Source organism: Pan paniscus, chromosome 9, assembly GCF_029289425.2.
Source record: "Pan paniscus chromosome 9, NHGRI_mPanPan1-v2.0_pri, whole genome shotgun sequence".
Taxonomy (NCBI): domain Eukaryota; kingdom Metazoa; phylum Chordata; class Mammalia; order Primates; family Hominidae; genus Pan; species Pan paniscus.
The window spans coordinates 90724727-90745990 of NC_073258.2; the positions used below are offsets into that span (position 1 = coordinate 90724727).

Here is a 21264-nt window from a genome sequence, read left to right on the forward strand (position 1 = left end):
TGCACTATATGGAGAAAAACGTTAAAATAATAACTCATCTTTCACCCATGAGACTGGTGAAGTTTTGTAAATTCAATGAGAGATCCCAGGTTAGTGGGTTTATTTGGTTAATCAGTGATTTCTCCTAGAGGGGTAGAAAACAGAAAACAAAAAGGAAAGTTTTATCTTCCATTGGACTTCTCTGGAAATATCCTATAAATGTACTAAAGCAGCATTTAAGCTGGATGAGGTGGTTTATACCTGTACTCTTAGCACTTTGGAAGGCCGAGACCAGAGGACCACTTGAAGCCAGGAGTTGGAGAACAGCATGGGCTACAGAGTCATACACTGACTTTACCAAAAATTTCAACAAAAAAAATTAGCCAGGTGATATAGTGTGAGCCTAAAGTCTTAGCTACTTGGAAGGCTGAAGCAGGAGGATTACTTGGAATTCAAGGCTGCAGGGAGCTATGATTATGCTACTGCACTCCAGAAAGAGACCCTTTCTCTAGAATAAATAAATGTGCACTTAGAGGAATGCCTGTATCGTGGAAGAAACTCAATAAACAGTATAAAATGCATCTTAGTTAATTTCTAGCCTATGTATGCTCTGACAGGATTTATGTTACATATGATTCATTCAGGCACTGGTGTTCAGAATGGAAGTGTGATGATAATTTAATCAGAGCTGCAAAGGTGTGTTCTAAATACTGCATAAACCTAATCATCTTTGTCTCCACCTTTCTGAGTGCTCTAAATACCCATAAAGAGGTGGGTGTGGTCTTCACAGATTCTTATAAAAGGACACAGAAGAGACAAGCTCAGTTTTCTCTGAAGGAGAAGGACTGCACTTAGAACTGCATTTTGGCGACCTCTGAAATTCAGTACTGCAGTGAATGAGCTTCTGACCTTGAGGTGAACTTACCAAAATTATTTTTGGAAAAATCGTTGTGGGAACCATTAAAAGAACTCCGGGGTGAGTGAAACACATTGATAAAATTATATCATCTTTCCTTTACACAATAATAAATTAGAGTGTTAAAAATATCTCATTATCTTAAATCTACACAATGATACCATTTGTAACTCATGTTCTTACTATAGATTTTATGAATTATAAGGATACTAATTGTTGTTATTTTGTGCTTTCTATGATTGTTTAATATAGTTCTGAAAAACTTAAAATATCTAGTGTTTGCTGCAACAGATATGTATTCATAATGAATATATGGAGTTGATACATATATGTACACATAGGTGTGTGTGTATATGTATGTAATGAGTGTATTAATATTGTCAAATTGAATTGAGAAGACATTAATGAATGATGAAGTTATTTGCTTTCATAACATTCAGGTTTTAGACATGACTTTAAATTAGTAAGGTAATGATGAGCGATACAAAATAGTGAAACTAAAACAATGAGAAAGCTCCCCAAAATATCCTACTTTAGAAATCAAAACACAATTTTTCGAACAAGTAAATTTATAAGACCTAATTTGGTATGTGATTGTGATTGTCATCTCACTTGAGTCTCAATCTTATTAAACTGTGAAAAATTTCTTAAAATGTCTTAGATGAGTTCTGGAAAATATTTGCAATTCTAAGATTTTTCACTGCTTTCACTTAAATTCAGAAGTGATATCAAACTAGCAGCTTTATGCTGCTTTATGCTAAAGGATTTAAAATTGCCAAAACAAAGATTATAGTTTTTATATTAGTCAGGGTTCTCCAGACAGAACCATAGGATGTATACGTATATGTGTGCAGATACATTCATGGGCCATTTGAGTCAGCCACAAACCACATATGGTGGTCCCATAAGATTATAATACCAATATGTTTACTGTACCTTTCCTGTATTCAATTATGTTTAGATACACAAATAGTTATCATTGTGTTACAGTTGCCTACAGTATGCAGTACAGAACATACTGTACAGGTTTGTAGCCTATTGTAGGAACAATAGGCTATAGTGTATACCATAGGTGTAGTAGGCTATACCATCTAGATTTGTGTGGTATATTCTATCATATTAAAACAATGAAACCGCCTGGCTGGGCGCTGTGGCGCGTGCCTATAATCCCAGCACTTTGGAAAGCCAAGGCAGGCAGATCACTTGAGGCCAGAAGTTCAAGTGCAGCCTGGCCAAGATGGCAAAACCCCATCTCTACTAAAAAAATACAAAAATTAGCCAGGCCTAGTGTCACGTTCCTGTAATCCCAGGTACTTGGGAACCTGATACAGGAGAATCGCTCTGAACCTGGAGGCGGAGGTTACAGTGAGCCGAGATCACGCCACTGCATTTCAGCCTGCGTGACAGAAGGATACTCTGTCTCAAAAAAAAAAAAAAAAAAAAAAAAAAACTGAAAACACCTGACACATTTCTCAGAACATACATCTGTCCACAAGCTATACATGATTCTACTTGGGACAGAATTCATCAGGAAAATTAATTTGCTTGATTATGGAATCTAGAGAGTTCCAATATAGGCTGTCTCTAAGCTGGTGTCCTGAGAATACCGGTATCCTGGCTAAGCTCAAGTCTGAAAGCTTCAGAACAAGTTTCAGGAGAGAGACGGAGGAAGTTGCCTTTTTTCTGCCTTTTTCTTTATATCTGAGTTGTCAGCTGATTGGATGGTGCCCACACACATTGAGAGATGAGGCTCCCACTCAGCTCACCAACTCACATGTCTCTCTCCTCTAGAAACACCTTCACAGACTCACCCACAAACAATGCTTCACTAGTTCCCTAGTTGGTGGTTAATCCAGCCAGACTGATACCTAAAATTCACCATCACACTATGGAAATATAATTACACCTCTCTGAGTTTAACAAAAACCTCCTAGATGTTAGTTCAGAGCTTGCACAGCCCTAGGGGAAGTTAATTTAATCCGCAAGAAAATAAAAAGACCCAATATCTTTAATAATTTTTCTTTTCCCTACTAGTGAAACTTGATTGGTTTAATTGCAGTCTTTTTCTTTGTTTATTTGGTTGGTTGGCTTTTTTTAAATTTTGTTTTGATTTGGGTCTTTGTTTTTAATTTAATTTAATTTTAAGTCCTGGGATAACTGCAGGACTTGCAGGCTTGTTATGTAGGTAAACTTGTGCCATGGTGGTTTGCTGCCCGGCTTTTGTGACCCTCTATAAAAATATGTCATAGAACCATCTTCTCCTATTTCTTTGGCCATCTTCTCATATTTCTTTGGCCCGGGTAGTTTTTCCCCTCCCACTCTTTCACAGTCATTCATCAGTTATTGAAAGAAGAATAGGGACAACTATGATTTATTCTGACCACTTAGAATCAAAACCCAATTTCCAGATCTATGTTCAGAAAATGGGTAGTTGAATAGGTTTGTATTACGCTACAGACAGGAACTAGGAGTAGAAGGGACTGTGAGTCCTCTAGTTAGTAATATCTGTTATAAAGCCAGGAGACTCCCTCTAAGTGTAAATTTTTAAGTTTGTAACAGAAGAAATAGTTTGTTGTACTTTAATGAACACTGTCAAGAGAAGAAAATATAACTATCACATATCTCCACATGTTTAGAAGCTTTTCATCAACCCAGGCCCCAAAATGACATGTTTCTCTTTGTTCCTCAGAAACATGAATTCTGGAATCTTACAGGTCTTTCAGAGGGAACTCATCTGCCCCATGTGCATGAACTACTTCATAGACCCGGTCACCATAGACTGTGGGCACAGCTTTTGCAGGCCTTGTTTCTACCTCAACTGGCAAGACATCCCATTTCTTGTCCAGTGCTCTGAATGCACAAAGTCAGCAGAGCAGATAAACCTCAAAACCAACATTCATTTGAAGAAGATGGCTTCTCTTGCCAGAAAAGTCAGTCTCTGGCTATTCCTGAGCTCTGAGGAGCAAATGTGTGGCATTCACAGGGAGACAAAGAAGATATTCTGTGAAGTGGACAGGAGCCTGCTCTGTTTGCTGTGCTCCAGCTCTCAGGAGCACCGGTATCACAGACACCGTCCCATTGAGTGGGCTGCTGAGGAACACCGGGTAAGTGATGGCTCTGAAGATCGATTTCTGTAAAGGAAGCATAAAATTCCTGTGGGTCTATTTTCTTGGAGATTGGATAAAGCCAACTCTGAGTCCCTTTAAGCAGCTCTGTTTGGGCTTTCTTAGCTTCCAACCTCTGGGCTTTGACAAACATGAAGGGAAACAAAGGAAATGCCATTTACTAGGGGCTTATTTGTCTCTCATTCTGGGCCCCCTCCCTACGTCATGGTCTGCACTGGTGCTTCAATTTATGGCTCTTTTGCAGGAGAAGCTTTTACAGAAAATGCAGTCTTTGTGGGAAAAAGCTTGTGAAAATCACAGAAACCTGAATGTGGAAACCACCAGAACCAGATGCTGGAAGGTTAGTCCTGTACTACTCTACCTTCTCCAGGAACTTATGGTGGGCAAATGGGTGACTCTTAAAATAGGAACTTGATATCAAACTGTAATGTTTCTGGGATTCAGTTAAAAAAAAAAAAAAGGCGAGAGAAAACATTGAGAAAAAGTGGCCTCATTTTTATATAGAATAGTATGCCTGTTAGGTAGGATTTCTTTTTTTTTTTTTTTTTTTTTTTTTTTTTTTGAGACGGAGTCTCGCTCTGTCGCCCAGGCTGGAGTGCAGTGGCGCGATCTCGGCTCACTGCAAGCTCCGCCTCCCGGGTTCACGCCATTCTCCTGCCTCAGCCTCCCGAGTAGCTGGGACTACAGGCACCCGCTACCACGCCCGGCTAATTTTTTCTATTTTTAGTAGAGACGGGGTTTCACCATGTTAGCCAGGATGGTCTCGATCTCCTGACCTCGTGATCCGCCCGCCTCGGCCTCCCAAAGTGCTGGGATTACAGGCGTGAGCCCCCGCGCCCGGCCAGGTAGGATTTCTAAGAAAACTACTGATGTCACCCAAAGCATGCTGGTTTGTTTCATACAAACCTATAGTTATACACCAACAGATCCAAGAAACTGGGCCATCTCAAAGCATTCTATATTTGCTGGTTGGATCAATGCTAGGCAAAAGGGTTATTTGGCAGTCATGGAATGCTCAACTGAAATTTCGGAGTGTCGGTCAGCATTAATCTGAATGCTAGTGTGCAAGTAGTATTTGGAATTGCATGGAAAATTTGAGGCAGAAAAAGTGACAGGGCAAATCTAGGGAAACCATGAAATTAAGAATCTCAACTAATTAATATGGAATAATACATAACATACGATGAGAAAAGCGGTGAGAAATACGGATTTGTGTCTTGAGGGAGACATGTAAACATGCCAGAAATATGGGAACTAGTATCTAAATATAAGGAGAACTCTGAGGACTTCAGAAAAACATTAAAATAATTTTCTCTTTGTGGATGTATATTTTGAGGGTATGATAGCTAAGATTAGTTTGTTGAAAAGTATTTCATAAGAACCTAGTCTATGTTGAATATTAAATTAGAAAATATACTAGTAAAGAAGAAAGGAAGCACCTTTGTCCTCACAAATCATACAATCCAAATAAGAGAGTCAAATGGTCAATACACAAATATATGCAATACATGATGTATTTGAGTGTGGTAGGTTTTTGTTGGAGAATAATCAAGCAGGGAAGTAGAAAAGGACAATAGAGGCCAGAAACTGGAGATTAGTGTTTGAGTTTTAAATAGGGTGGTCAGAAAAAAGACTCACTGAAAAATTCAAATTGAAACAAAGTTTTGAAGAGGAGGGGGAACACAAATGTGTGTGTGGATATATATGTGGACCATCAGTGTGTATGTGTATATATGTGTGTGTGGTTGTGTGTATATATATATATATGTATGTATGTGTGTGTGTTTGTATACATATATATGTAATTCCAGTTGGAGAGAATAGCATATGCAGTAATTTTGAGTTTGTGTATATTTGGAGGCCGGAGGAACCACAAAGAAGTCTATGTTTCAGATTGGGATGACTTAGAAAAAGAATAGAAGGAAATGAATTCAGGGAGACAAAGATGGCCAAATCATAAATGCAGCCTTATTAGGATAGGTTTTGCTGGGCGAAATGCACTTAGCTGGACATGCTAGTCTAAGGTCATTTTCATATAATGAGTTTAAGCAACTTGTTGCATATCTCAGAAATAGAAATAATTGTTTCCTTTCTAGTAACTATAGCCCTATACTCCAACTCTCAAGCATGAACTGTTCTTACTTTGCCATAAATATGGGTTGGAATAGAGAAATTCAAATGTTTTTTTATTTTCAACTATCTTAGAAAACACATTATCTTGAATAAATTTAATGTAATTGGTCAGATACAGCTATGTTGATCTTTATGCAGAACAAAGGAAAGGAACAAAATTTGTAGATTCTAAGAACTGGCAAGACAGAAGTTTGAACTATTGGACGTTCGAGAGACAAAAGGAATCAGTGAGATTTAATAGGAGATGGATATATACATTTCTCTTTTGACTAACCCATTATCACTGCAGGATTATGTGAATTTAAGGCTAGAAGCAATTAGAGCTGAGTATCAGAAGATGCCTGCATTTCATCATGAAGAAGAAAAACAGAATTTGGAGATGCTGAAAAAGAAGGGGAAAGAAATTTTTCATCGACTTCATTTAAGTAAAGCCAAAATGGCTCATAGGATGGAGATTTTAAGAGGAATGTATGAGGAGCTGAACGAAATGTGCCATAAACCAGATGTGGAGCTACTTCAGGTAAAAACTCGCCATGTGGTTTCAGGTTTTCGAATATTCACATGTATAAGTATTTTCCTCATGGCTGAAATCCATCTCCCTACTTTTATTTCCATGATGTGTTTCCAAAAACACATTCACATAACTAATGCTACTTTGTTGGGAGAGTATAGCCCCACTAAGGAATTCTACCAGGCCAAAGATCCCTCCTACTTTAGCCACCAGCCACAAAACTTTGTGGAATGGTCAAGGTAACAGCCCCAAGAAATATTCCCCATCTAATTCAATAATATACTTTGGGTTATTAAACATGTATAGAATAGTGAGTGATTCATTTACATTTAGGTTAATTTGTAAACATGGCAAGATCAGAAGTTTTGGGAATCTAGGTTTGCATTAACATTATTTTGGGGTCCACTCATTTGGGTAACACGTTCAGTTAAAGATGACTGAGTAGGTTTTTCATGGTTACCACAGAGCATAGACCTTCTGGGCCTCTGCTCCCTTCACTTGTTTAGAGAATGTCTTCAAGACTCAGACTTTCCCAGGACGTTAATTAATAACAATACAACTGACTGGGTTTTTCATTACAGAAGAAATAGAAAATACTTTCCAGAAGAGAAGATGGTAGGGGAATAATATCTTCAGAAACTGAGTACAAATCTCACACTGAACTTAGTGAAAGATGCATCCTGTGAAATGCACTAAATCTTTCTTCTTTTTTTTTTTTCAGGCTTTTGGAGACATATTACACAGGTGAGTGTGTACCTAGATTTTAGCATATGTTCTTTAAGATTCCACGACTATCAAAGCAGGCTCTATTAAAGTCATGGCATAAATAATTAAGATATTGCTACCACTTTTTTTTGCATCTACTTTCGTTCTCACACCTTAAAAGACAAGACCACGAAGTAAATAAATGAATACAAGAAGAGTGAACTAAAACAAACAATTTGATTCCTGATTTTTTTTTTTTTTTTTTTTTTGAGATGGTATCTGGCTCTGTCGCCCAGGCTAGAGTGCAATGGCGCGATCTCGGCTCACTGCAAGCTCCGCCTCCCGGGTTCACACCATTCCCCTGTCTCAGCCTCCTGAGTACCCGGGACTACAGGCGCCTGCCACCACACCCGGCTAATTTTTTGTATTTTTAGTAGAGACTGGGTTTCACCATGTTAGCCAGGATGGTCTCTATCTCCTGACCCCGTGATCCGCCCGCCTCGGCCTCCCAAAGTGCTGGGATTACAGGCGTGAACCACCGCGCCCGGCCCGATTTTGTTTTATTGCTTGAAAGCCTGCACAGGAGAAAGATAAGAGTTTTGTTTTGTGGATGGTGAGAAAGTCACCAGAGGAAGCAGGAGAGAAGAGGAGGAAGTATTTTAGCAGTGAAAAAGTGTTGATGTTTTGTTTTTTATACATATATACATATCAGTTAACAGTTCTGAAAAATAGATTGAAAAAAACTGTGGAGTGTTAGAACTGTATAAGTCTCTAGGGAAGTTCTTTGCTAAAAGGGGAGAGAACAAGTTTCCATTCTTTATCTTGAGAAGGAAGCAGTGGATGCATCAGTCTCCCCAGAACCCCGCTATTTCAGACAAAGATGTCAGGGGAGTCTGCCAAGAAGTGGAACTCAGAATTTCGTTTCTAAATATTCTCAAGGCCATAAAGCTAAGGAACCTTACACATTTGGGGCAAAAAAAAAGAAGGATCAGATTGAATTCTGGCTTAGATTCTTCCATCATGCTTTAAAATTTAGAAACTGTAAAGAATTAATTTGCAAAAGGAAGGAATAATTTTTGAATTATCAAATGTGTAGATTCAAAGGATTCTCATGAAATGTCTTTTATATACAAATAGTGATTTTTATTTATTTTACGGCTGTAGATGTTGTAACTGCAGGTTTTTCCTTGCAGGAGTGAGTCCGTGCTGCTGCACATGCCCCAGCCTCTGAATCCAGAGCTCAGTGCAGGGCCCATCACTGGACTGAGGGACAGGCTCAACCAATTCCGAGGTAAGTCTCCACCCACAGGCAGCACTCCCACTATCTAAATATTATTGTTAGGATCACATAGGTAATATTTCATATTTTATCAAATATTTTACTTCTTTTAAGACATAAGTGAACAATATAACCATGCAACCCTTTGGTATCCGTGTCTGTATTTACAGTCAGATTTACAGCATTAAGTTTGAAAGATAGTGAAAAAGAAATACTTTCTGGCATAATATGTACTGAGTTATATAACGGGAAAAAGGAGTAGTGTAGAAAATTTAAAAAAGGAGCAAATGAAATAATGCTCAGAATGGTGAATTATTTAATGTTAAATACAAAATTGTACATTTCTTTAGTGTATTCATTTGAACTGCTAAGAACCGTTCTTTGGGGGAATATAGTTTTCTGGAGATTCTTGGGGGTTTTGTATTTTTTTAATGTGTATATATTATTCATATATTGCAAACATTTGAATTAATAGGTAAAGCTAAAAGGAAGAAATCATTTTGTGAATATAAGTAAAATTACAAATGAAAATAAGTTCAGTTTAATTGCAATATGAAGAGCTACATGTTAAGTCTAAAATCCAGCTTCAGCCCAGAGCTAGCATGGAGGACCGCAGAGAGACTGGTCAAAGATTTTGCAGAGATCTGCTTTAAATGATCACTTATAACATGTAAATATGGATTTTTATCCAGATATCTAGAGCAGTTCTTGAGTAAGTGAAAATCTTCACATTCACATTCTTTCCAAAATGATAGCACTAGTTTTTAAGAATAAGAAACATTTCTAAATAATGATCTTGATAACAGCATTGCATTGAGGGCATACAATGTGTAAATTTTACTTTGAAAATTGGATTGAAAGAAGTTGGTCTCACATTTGGCTCTCAATATGTAAGTTTTCAAAAAAAACATAATATCTGTGGTTAGGGTTTTGTTTGTCTTGTATATAATATTAACCATCTCTATACTTTACTAGAAGTTACAAGCAAAACTTTTTATGATTTTACATTTGCTGTTAAAGTAACTTCTTGATAGAACAATTATTTTTTTCTTATTTACACGTCTATGCATGTTTTCTTTTTTTTTTTTTTTGCAGTGCATATTACTCTGCATCATGAAGAAGCCAACAGTGATACCTTTCTATATGAAATTTTGAGAAGCATGTGTATTGGATGTGACCATCAAGATGTACCCTATTTCACTGCAACACCTAGAAGTTTTCTTGCATGGGGTGCTCAGACTTTCACCTCGGGCAAATATTACTGGGAGGTCCATGTAGGGGACTCCTGGAATTGGGCTTTTGGTGTCTGTAATATGTATTGGAAAGAGAAGAATCAGAATGAGAAGATAGATGGAGAGAAGGGACTCTTTCTTCTTGGGTGTGTTAAGAATGACATTCAATGCAGTCTCTTTACCACCTCCCCACTTATGCTGCAATATATCCCAAAACCTAGCAGCCGAGTAGGATTATTCCTGGATTGTGAGGCTAAGACTGTGAGCTTTGTTGATGTTAATCAAAGCTCCCTAATATACACCATCCCTAATTGCTCTTTCTCACCTCCTCTCAGGCCTATCTTTTGCTGTATTCACTTCTGACCAGAGACAAATCAGAAATGTGTTCACATGCTGTGGGAACCCCTTTATCCCAGGAAGTCCTCTTCCTTGTGCCTTAACATACAGGACAAATAGGCTCTATTTTATGTCTTGAATTGCCTTCTAATGTTATCAAAACTCATTTATTGTGTTACTATTAAATATGCTGAAAACGCTAAAAGTATACGTATTGGTTCTTTATTAAATAATTTTTGAAAAATCATTATTCATGATCATGGCATACAGTATATTCTCTTTTTTTTTCTTTATTTCTGACTGTCACTGAGTGAAATAATAGATGACAGACATGTCTGAATGAAGTAAAAATCAATGGAAGACAGTTGGGATCTTTTGCTTCATGCAAAAAACTTGGAGTGAAGTCTCAATGATAACTGGGAAATGTTTTTCTTCCTCTTTAACTATATTACACTTATCCATCAGGTTTCATTGTATTAATCTATCCTTTGAGGTCATATTATTTGACCTTGTATGCTGGGCTTTATTTTGCAATTCTCACCACAGATATAAATAATCCTTCATTATTAGTGTGCTCGTCTACATTGAAATACACAATTGATCAGACCAATGCTGGATTAATTGAATTTTTTTTAAAAAGTAACTAAATATTGACTCCTACCTCAAACCATACACAGTCATTTCCAGATAGATTGAAGTCCTGAAAGGAAGGGGAACCTGATACAATATTCTCATAAGGATTTCTTAACCAGGGCACAAATTAATAATTAAAACAATTAGTTCATTTATATTGATAATGATGACTTCTGTGTTTCAAAAAACATTATGCAAACTAGTAGTGGAGAAAGATATTCACCCCAACATACATAAAGTAAAATATAATGCATGTATATGACGAATACTTAAATTGTAATAAATAAAAGACAGTGAACTCAACAGAAGATTGGCTAAAATATCTGAACAGACACTTTACAGAATTGGATACATAAATAACTAGCCAAATATAAAAAAGTGCTCACTTTCATTAGTCTTACAAAAGTAAGAATTAATCCACCAGTTGTACCACAGGCCCTCATAAAAAAATACCAAAATTTAAAGACACACAATATTGTGTGTTGTCAAAGATACAGAATAAATGAAATTTATTCATGGCTGGAGAGATGTAAATGGAAATCCCTTTTGGGAAACTGACTATTAGCATTTCTTATGGGCTAGATATTCTAATTCTAAAATATAGTCAACTGATTGCCTACATATACTTCAACATACACAATATTGTTCACTGCATCAATTTTTATAGTAGCTCCAAATTAGACCCAAAATATTCTTCAACTGTAGAATAGCTAAATAAATTTGGTGTGTTTATGCAAAATAATCCTATAAAACAATAAATACCTCACGGAATGCAACAAAGCTGATGAATCTCAGAAACAAGTTAATAAACATATGCCAATTTAAACGATAAAATTGAAGTTAAGAAAAGACTTTTCCATGTATATAATATATTGGTAATTGTAAGCTCTTTATGGGTTCCATAATTACATGAACGCTGTGGAATTATAACTTTTAAGACCCAAAATATCAAATAATGCATAAGGTAGCAGAATAAAATAGGAGCCCAGGCATGGTGGCACACACCTCCAATCCCACCACTTGGGGAGACCAAGGTGTGAGAATGGCTTGTGGCCAGGAGTTCCAGACCAGTGGAGGCAACATAGTGAGACCTCATGTCTACTAAACATTCCTTTAGAAATCAGCCTGGCATGATGGCACATGCTATAGTCCCAGCTACTCAGGGGGCTGATGCAGCAGGATGGCTCGTGCCCAGAAGGTCCAGGCTGCAGTGAGCCATGGTGGTGCCCTGCAGTCCAGCCTGTGACAGAATGACAGTCTGTCTCATAATAAAACAAACTATAATTACTTGATATAACACAAACCAATATATTATAAATGTGCTAATTATAGGTATTTTAAATATTGATTTATTTAAAATAACTGAGAAAGCTGGGATAGCTACATGTTTGCTTAGACCAGACAAAAGTGCCTTGGGAAGTAAGTTTAAAGTATTTTTATTAGAGTAAGTGAGGATGAAGTGCTTTATGACAAATGTGATACACACCAGAATCTGCTATGAATAGTCTCATGTCTAGAGGATTTGCGGATATCTAGGTAAGCAGTAATTATTGGGTGCCTGAAGCCTAGCAGATGCATATTCAGTGTGTCTTCTCTGGAGATGTCTTCTCTGGAAAGTTTGATTTTTTTTTTATTATACTTTAAGTTCTAGGGTACATGTGCACAACGTGCAGGTTAGTTACATATGTATACATGTGCCATGTTGGTGTGCTGCACCCATTAACTCCTCATTTACATTAGGTATATCTCCCAATGCTATCCCTCCCCCTCCTCCCACCCCATAACAGGCCCCTATGTGTGATGTTCCCCTTCCTGTGTCCAAGTGATCTCACTGTTCAATTCCCACCTATGAGTGAGAATATGCACTGTTCGTTTTTTCGTCCTTGTGATAGTTTGCTGAGAATGATGGTTTCCAGCTTCATCCATGTCCCTACAAAGGACACGAGCTCATCCTTTTTTATAGCTGCATAGTATTCCATGTTGTATATGTGCCACATTTTCTTAATCCAGTCTCTTATTTTTGGACATGTCGGTTGGTTCCAAGTCTTTGCTATTGTGAATAGTGCCACAATAAACATACGTGTGCATGTGTTTTTATAGCAGCATGATTCATAATCCTTTGGGTATATACCCAGTAATGAGATGGCTGGATCAAATGGTATTTCTAGTTCTAGATCCCTGAGGAATCGCCACACTGTCTTCTACAATGGTTGAACTAGTTTACAGTCCCACCAACAGTGTAAAAGTGTTCCTACTTCTCCACATCCTCTCCAGCACCTGTTGTTTCCTGACTTTTTAATGATCGCCAATCTAACTGGTGTGAGATGGTATCTCATTGTGGTTTTGATTTGCTATCTGTGCTAGCCTGCACCCACTCAAGAGCAATCAAGGTGGAATGCGGACAAATTTGTAAGCACTCCCCAAGCTAACCACTGATTCATCAATAAAGAGCCTTTAGCCCTACTGGCTGAAGAGCTAAAGCACAAATTCTGAGTGAACACTGGGTGAACAATAAATTATTCTGTTCCAGGGAGTGGTTCCTAGAAGCTAGACTTAAAAATAAAATCACAATCATCTCCGGTAATCTGGAAGATTGACCATGCACTGTCATTGCAGTAACCAGAGAGAGGATCTCTGAGCTGTTAGTCCACTGAATGTGGGACATAATTGTCAACTTCCTGATCTGTGAAAACAGTCTCCACGCCACACACACATTGAATGGTAAAGGATAAAAATCTAACTAACTAGGAAGGCTTAGCCACAACTTTCGAAATACAGATTTAGGTAGAAATAGAGATAAATAGATACAAAGATTGCTGAGTTTCATGTTTAGCTGAATTCATAGTAAATATTTATCATCATGAATAGGTTCATCTCAGAAGCCAAAAGCATAGCTACTCTCAGATGAAGGTTGCATATATATATACATATATATGTGTGTGCATATATATAATATACATATATATTTCAAAGCAGTCATTCATTTGTATATTTTTCAATTAGTAAGCTAATTTTCCAAGCACTATTTTTCATATATATATATAGTCCCAGCACTTTTAGAGGCTGAGGTGGGACGATCACTTGAGCCAGGAGTTGCAGAGAAGCCTGGGCAATAGGGTGAGACCCTCTCTCTCCAACAACAGCAACAACAAAATTACTCAGGCATGACAGTTCAGCCTGTATCCAGCTATTTGGGAGGCTGAGGTTGGAGGACTGCTTGATCTGGGGAGGTCGACCCTGCAGTGAGGCGTGATCTTACCACTGTACTCCAACCTGGGCGACAGAGTGAGAGCCTGTCTCAAAAACAAAACTAAACAAAACAAAAACAAAAAGCTGACTGTATTTATCCATTCTTCCTTATTGCTCTAATAGCTGTATTCTAATATACAATGAGATTATATACAAGATGAAGATGGTTAAAAGAGTATAATGCTATTAAAATATAAATGACTATAGAATTGTTATGTTTCCATTACCCTTGTCGTTGGAATATGGATCCTGTCACCTTAGTAGTCAGCATAGTACCCAATAGGTAGTTTTTAAAAAATATATCATAATCATTTATTAATGTGGAGAAGATCCTTCCAAAGACAGCTCCAATGTCCTTGTCACACAGAGGCAGCAGTGGTCAGGAGCTCTGCTGACCAATGCTTTTGGTGCCTGTTTAAAAGGAAGATATTCTGGAAAAAAAAGTCAGGAAACTTCATAAAATAAACAACAAGAACAACAAACACCTTTTCTTCCAGAATAAGTATTTTCTGACACTCACACCTTCAGGCTGTTGCCCCTGTTGGAAGTGAGAGAATGACTAGTTTCTGGCAGTGTGACACCATGAACATGCTCCTAGGCTAATGGAGCAGACAGAAGAGCTCCCTCCAAGAGAGGCTCCCTGCAGCCCTCCCCTTTTTTCTTCTGAAAATGTGTATCTTTCTTTTCAAGCCACGACTTAAAGTCTTATTTTGTTCCTACTCTTAGAAACAGTCAAAAAGAGCCCCATGCGGATCACGAGGTCAGGAGATCGAGACCATCCTGGCTAACACGGTGAAACCCCGTCTCTACTAAAAATACAAAAAATTAGCCGAGCGTGGTAGCGGGCGCCTGTAGTCCCAGCTACTCGGGAGGCTGAGGCAGGAGAATGGCGTGAACCCGGGAGGCGGAGCTTGCAGTGAGCCGAGATCGCGCCACTGCACTCCAGCCTGGGCGACAGAGCGAGACTCCGTCTCAAAAAAAAAAAAAAAAAAAAAAGAGCCCCATACCGTACCGGCCATTTTATGAATCAATGTAATTTTAACGCACAGGGATAGTAAAGCATTATTTGTCTCTCTGGCCTTGGTTCCTTTTCCGCATACTGCAATCATTCAACTACATCTTACACTCTACCATGTCCACGTCACTGCTTATGACTAGACTAGAAGACTGAACACCACTTGTGCCCACGTGCAGATAGGGAGAATGTTGTCTGGTCACATTACCACTTTAGTGGAAGACATTCTTTTAAAATTCATCAGCCAGGTCTGCTATTATAAACACTGGGTCAAAACCGTGGTTGACTTCAAAGTGTTCTCAGAAAGTTTGATAATACACTATTAAAAGACTGTTTTCCATCTGAAAACCTGACTGGTGGCAACCTTCAATTGGCCCCTGCATTTCCTCTGAGCTGAAGCAGCCAAGGGATGGAATCGTTTGCATGAGGAGTTCTTACTGCCACTACAGTTGTTAGAAAATATGGAATGATCCCTCTGCCCTCCAGGTGATTGAAAGCTATGCAAAACAAGGTTGTTTGTTACTGAGCACAAGGAAGCAATGGGTAAAAAAACTTTTAAGGCATAAATAATACAAAAGGGCACACATTTTTAGGACACATTCACATGACATTATACTGCAAAAAAAATAAAGAATGGTTTTCTCTGATTTGAATTAAGATCCTTCACACAGTTCACTCCCAGGCCTGTTTTGTGCAGTTGGTTACAGGCTTGAAGTCAGAAGATGACTGGTTGTTTGCACATCCTCCGGTTTCTTGGGGCTGCTGGAGGACCCCGGAGGGGCTGTCCAAAGGAACACCAGGCGGAGGCCATGTTGTCTTTTCAGCACCGTCCTCTCAGATAGGTGGCAAAATAAGAGGATTCCAACGTAAATTGTTGCTGTCTGTTTCTGAATAGACACAGCTGTCTCCTCTAGTGAACTCTTCTGGATTTTCTGTGCAATCACAGCTGACATCGTTTCTATTATCCTGACAGCACTTTTTTCCTCCTCTGTAATAACACACTTTGTGGATGAACCAAAATCACCAAAAACTGCCATGGATACTGTTACAGGGCCACTCAAAATAATACCAACGCTATTGTTGGCAAGGGATTGGTAGAAACCCAAAAGAGAGGAGTTAAGAGAAAGAATTGTCAAAGTCCCCTGATGAATCTGTATATGTTCCATGTTTCCATCCTACTTTTTCCATTATGCAACCATGAGCTATGAGTGGTCACAGGTTTGGCAGAACAATGTAGTTCTGCAGGTCCACCATGTTTCTGGACGGTAGAGAGTGGCTCAGAAGTAAAATAAGGCACCAAGTCTGAACTCATGGAAGAGCAGAGAATCATGACAGTAACATACAGCAGTGTCCATACGGGTCCAAGATTCACATGCAGAGTGCCAGATTACAGAAGCAGGCAAGGCAGGCTTCCAGAGCAAAACCCAGGCCGTGGTTCACTTTCCAAGGTACTGCAATTCAGGGTAATCAGACGCATTCCTTAACATTGACTCCTTCCTGCTTACTAAAGACTTTGATCAGTCTTCATGCTGTCCATAGGGAGTCTCCAAAACTCAGAGTAACAGTTGGCTTACATCTTCAGTGATTCAAGTCTGCAAGGTGTATATGATTGTGCTTCGGGAGGAAAGCAGAGAAGCCACTTTCTGTACTTACAACGGAGTTCACTTCAGTGCTATAAACATCACCGCAGCCCTGCTTGTAATAAAGTCCAGACTAGCAATCTGCCTTTGGGTTGAGCTGTTCTCCTACAAGATAAGCTGTTAAGTCATGCCTTGATTTTACATCTCTCGGCCGAGCAGGCTAAGCATCCGGAGTTCCTGTGGGGCAGCCGGCTGGGAAAGCCACCCTCGGCTCCTTCCCTCCGACGCCAGGGCGGCTACTATGGAAGCGGCTATGGTGGCAGCGGCTGCGATCCGAAGGGGCTCCTCCATGCACCACGCAGGGCAGAGGAGGGCGCGGTGTCTTGCAGGCCAGGACGCAGGCGCTGGGTAGGTCAGGCGGGCGCTGGGTCCTGGTTCTTCTGGCACCTTGACTCTGGAGCCTGGCATCAGGGCTCTGGATACAGGACCTGGGGCGCGCCCCCGCGGCAGCTCTCCTCCAGGCGGAGGGGAGTGGACATGTAACCGGGCGGGTTCAGGGCTGCCCGGAGCATGCCAGGAGCAAGAGGAGGGATCCTGTGAGAGACAAGCGAGGCCAGCTGTAGAGGCCGCCTCCCATAAGTAGTTTTTTAAACCCATCCCTCTCCCTCCACTCACAAGTAGACCACAGAGTCTATTTTGCCCATACTGATGTCTCTGTGTGTTCAATGCTTAGCTCCCAATTATAAGTGAGAACATAACAGCATTTAATTTTCTGATCCTGCATTAATTTACTTAGGATTACAACCTCCAGCTCCATTCCCATTGCTGTAAGAGAGTTGGTGTGCCCAGAGTAAAGTCCTCCATTTAAGCTCCCATTCACAATTACGCTGACTCCATTGAGAACCTTATGGTGAAGGTGGGAACAGCCACTGCTGATACCGACATGGCTCAGTAAACCTCCATGAACACTTCCATTTATCTCATTTGCTCCTGAGAGAGTGGTGTATTACATCATCTGCCCATTAATATCTGATCCTTGATAGAGGTATCCTGGAGGGTCATATTTCTGTATGATATTCTGCTGGCGATTCTTCCGCAGGCACATTTCAGTGAAAACCATAAGAATGAGGCCCAAGACACCCAGCATACAGCCAAGGATCAGATAGAACAGGTCACTGCTTCTGTCAGGGCTGGTTGCTGGCCTCACATTTCCTTCACTTCCTGAGGAATTCAGACGGGTACTCAAGTCTTTCGGATACTCAGAAGCTCCAGGAACGCATTTTACTTTAGTCTCGCAGATCATCATACTGCTAAACTCACTTTCTTCTCCTTCACTGAAGCACTGCATTTTAATGCCATAGGAAGTTTCTGACAGCAGATGGCCAATCATGTGCCACTCCTTTGAAACTTCTGTAACATCCCTCTTATAAACATTGTCATTTTCATTATCTGTGGGTCGGTAATAGATATAAAAGAATGGAAGCGTTATTGTTATTTCACGGAATGTATGTCCACTTTAGCAGAATCTGAGTAACGCTGACAGCCTCTGTGTATACAATGTGAGGTCCATTATTGGACAGTTGGAAAAAAGTTTGGGGAACCCAGTCACCTGATAAGGATGAGACGCTGAACTCTGAAAACTCTCTTCATAATGGTTGATAGCAACGACCCTAAATTTGTATGTTGAACCTGGTTCTATACTACAAACTTCCATAGAAATTTTGGAAGGAAGGATATCTTCAGCTGCCACCAGCCAGTCACTGGTCCTCATTCATTTATATTTGACCTTGAAGGCAGGGATTGAAGAATTCCCATCTGCCCAAGGAATTCAAGTGACATAGACCAACCTCTCTGACGCAGTGGAGATAATCAGGTGATCTGGAGCACCACTGTGCCTAGATGAATCTGTAAGCACCACTCCAAAATTGTTGTTTGAAGCTTCTGAAACAACAGGATACTCGGGGGTGCCTGTGGGTTGAGAGGATGCCTGGGTGTTTTTTGATGATGCTGTTTTTTCTTTGCTGGTTCAGAAGGTAAGCATGGCAGGTGGGTTTTCACCTGCAGCACTTCTTGCTACCATCAAGAGTTCATAAAGACTAGATGGCTCTATTTCAGCTAAATGAAGCTCACTTTCACCTCCTGGGATTCAAACCCTGTGCCAACTTCCCACCACACCAACTTCATACTCCAGATTTTGATACTTCACAAAATAGGCATTGATGGGCAGTCCACTTTCCTTGCCTGCCCTCCACACCAGGTTGTATGTATCTTCTATGGGGGTCTGTAGGGTTTCAATTTGATGGGGACCTCAGGAACAGAGATGCCACCAGCATTTTTCTCTGATGGTGATTCCACTGCACTGGGATGTACTTTCTCTGGAAATGAGCTGAATAATCCACTTTCTGAACCATCTCTTATTTTTTTCATTATTCTGAGTAACATCAAAAAGTGCGACTGTTTCTGCTTTTGTTTGTTTCAAAAGGAACAACCATGAGAGGTGGTTCTGCCTGCATGGTACCATGTTCATTTGTAGCTTCGCAGATGTATTTCTCCACATGCTCCTGCATCACAGCCTGAGTATGGAGAGAGCTCAAGCCAGCTTGGGACATGATGAAATAGACAGGCTCTAGGTCCAAGATTCCAGGTCTTGATAAGTGTGACTTTTGGGATTTAGATCTAAGGACTTAAGACAGATGGCTGGTTATCAATCCGTGGATGTCATACCAACAAATGACCGGACCCAGCAGCCTGGTAGCATTGTAGGACAGAGTAAACAAAGTCTCCATCTACCACTTTTATGCTTGCTGGTGCCATAATTATAATTTGCTTGAATCCATTGCCTTTTTCTATTTCAAGTCTTCCAGTAGACTGCATAAATCCAGCCTCATTATCTGCTAAACACTGATGTAGCCTAGTATCTTGCATAATAACCCCACTGAATTTCAGTCAATTTCCTGCAGGTCGATGTCTTGAGGAAGGATGATTAGGCTGTGAATTATGAAACCAGTTATGGTTGGCAGGTGGGTTCCTACAAACATCAGAGATAAAGTGTACTGTGGAAAATAGAGACACTATCTGATCCTGTAGTCCCTTAGAGTAGGAGCGTGTTCAAGTACATTAACCATGTATGCCACATATTTTACATCTCCAGAGTTGTTTCCCACCATGCAGGAATCGTTTCCAGAGTCCACTGGGTCAATGCTATCTATGGCAAGATGAGAACACAACCTTCTCCAGTTGCTTCCCGGGGCAACATCCTGCCTGTTCTTTAGCCAACACACTTGAGGAGCCAGGACCCCACTAAACACACACTCCAAAGTTACAGGGCTATGTGAATGAACAGCTAATACCTGTGAACGAGCAGGGGAAGAATGCCAAAATCATCTGAAGAAAGGTGACTCACAAGGAGCTTTTGGCCAATGGGTTCAACACTTAATTCATGTGTGGCCGGATTATAAGCTGCACATTTGTGTGATCCCTTGTCCTCTGAGGATACATTCAAAATCTAAAGATGTTCTTGTGGAGGGATTAAGTAATTCTTTGTGGAATGCTTCAGCCACTTCCCCTGGATTTTAGCGCACATCTCAGCTTTGGGGTTACTCTCTGGTACTCTGCAGCCAATGAAACCAGCACCTTTATTATTTTGCTGTAATAAAATGCTTTGTGGGTGAATCAAAATCACCAAGAACTGCTGTGGATACTGTTACAGGGCCACTTACAACAACACTGACCTATTGTTGAGAATGCATTGGTAGTAACCCAAAAGGGAGGAGTTAAGAGAAAAAAATTGTCAAAGTCCCCTGATGAATCTTAATATATTCCATGTTTCTATTCTATTTTTTCCATTATGCGACCTTGAGATGTGAGTGGTCACAGGTTTAGCAGAACAATATAGTTCTACAGGTCCACTAAATTTCTGGACGGCAGAGGGTAGCTCAAAAGTGAAATAAGGTGCCATGTCTGAATTCCCAAAAGAGCAGAGAATCGTAAGAGTAACAGACGGTGGTGTCCATAACGGGCCAAGATCTGGATGCGGAGCGCCAGATTACAGAAGCAGGCAGGACAGGCTTCCAGAGCAAAACCCAAGCCTTGGTTCGTTTTCCAAAATACTGTAGTCCAGGGTAAGCAAACACATTCTTTAACCTTGACTCCTTCCTGCTTACTAAAGACTTTGATCAGGGACAGTCTTCATGCTGTCCACAGGATGTCTCCCAAAATGAGAGTAACAGCTGACTTACATCTTCAGTGATTCAAGTCTGCAAGGTGAATACACTTGTGCTTGGGACGGAAAGCAGAGAAGCCACTTTCTGTTCTTAGGGTGGAACTCACTTCAGTGCTAAAAGCACATCATAGCAGTTCTGCTTGCAATAAAGTCCAAACTAACAATCTGCCTTTGGGTTGAGCTTTTCTCTTACAAAATAAGCTGTTAAGTCGTGCCTTAATTTTAGGTCTCTCCACGGCGCTGGCTAAGCATCTAGAGCTCCTGTGTGGCAGCCAGCTGGGAAAGCCACCCCTGTGTCATGCCCTCCGGCGTGAGGCAGCGGCTGTGGTGGCAGCTGTGATCTGAAGGG

At 40.0% G+C, this 21264-nt stretch overlaps 1 protein-coding gene and 1 pseudogene across 1 annotated transcript; one reads left to right on the forward strand and one right to left on the reverse strand.

The window, feature by feature from the left end:
* The first annotated feature begins 817 nt into the window (after positions 1 to 817).
* Positions 818 to 10537, forward strand: LOC117978153 (tripartite motif-containing protein 49C). Its single transcript, XM_063608229.1, has 7 exons — positions 818 to 955; positions 3585 to 3999; positions 4265 to 4360; positions 6443 to 6673; positions 7386 to 7408; positions 8563 to 8660; positions 9744 to 10537. Exons 2-7 carry the CDS (start codon positions 3589 to 3591, stop codon positions 10241 to 10243), a joined length of 1359 nt encoding a protein of 452 aa, XP_063464299.1. The 5' UTR covers positions 818 to 955; positions 3585 to 3588; the 3' UTR covers positions 10244 to 10537.
* Positions 10538 to 14581: 4044 nt separating this feature from the next.
* On the reverse strand, positions 14582 to 20738 carry LOC117978336 (cell adhesion molecule-related/down-regulated by oncogenes-like; annotated as a pseudogene).
* Positions 20739 to 21264: the final 526 nt, after the last annotated feature.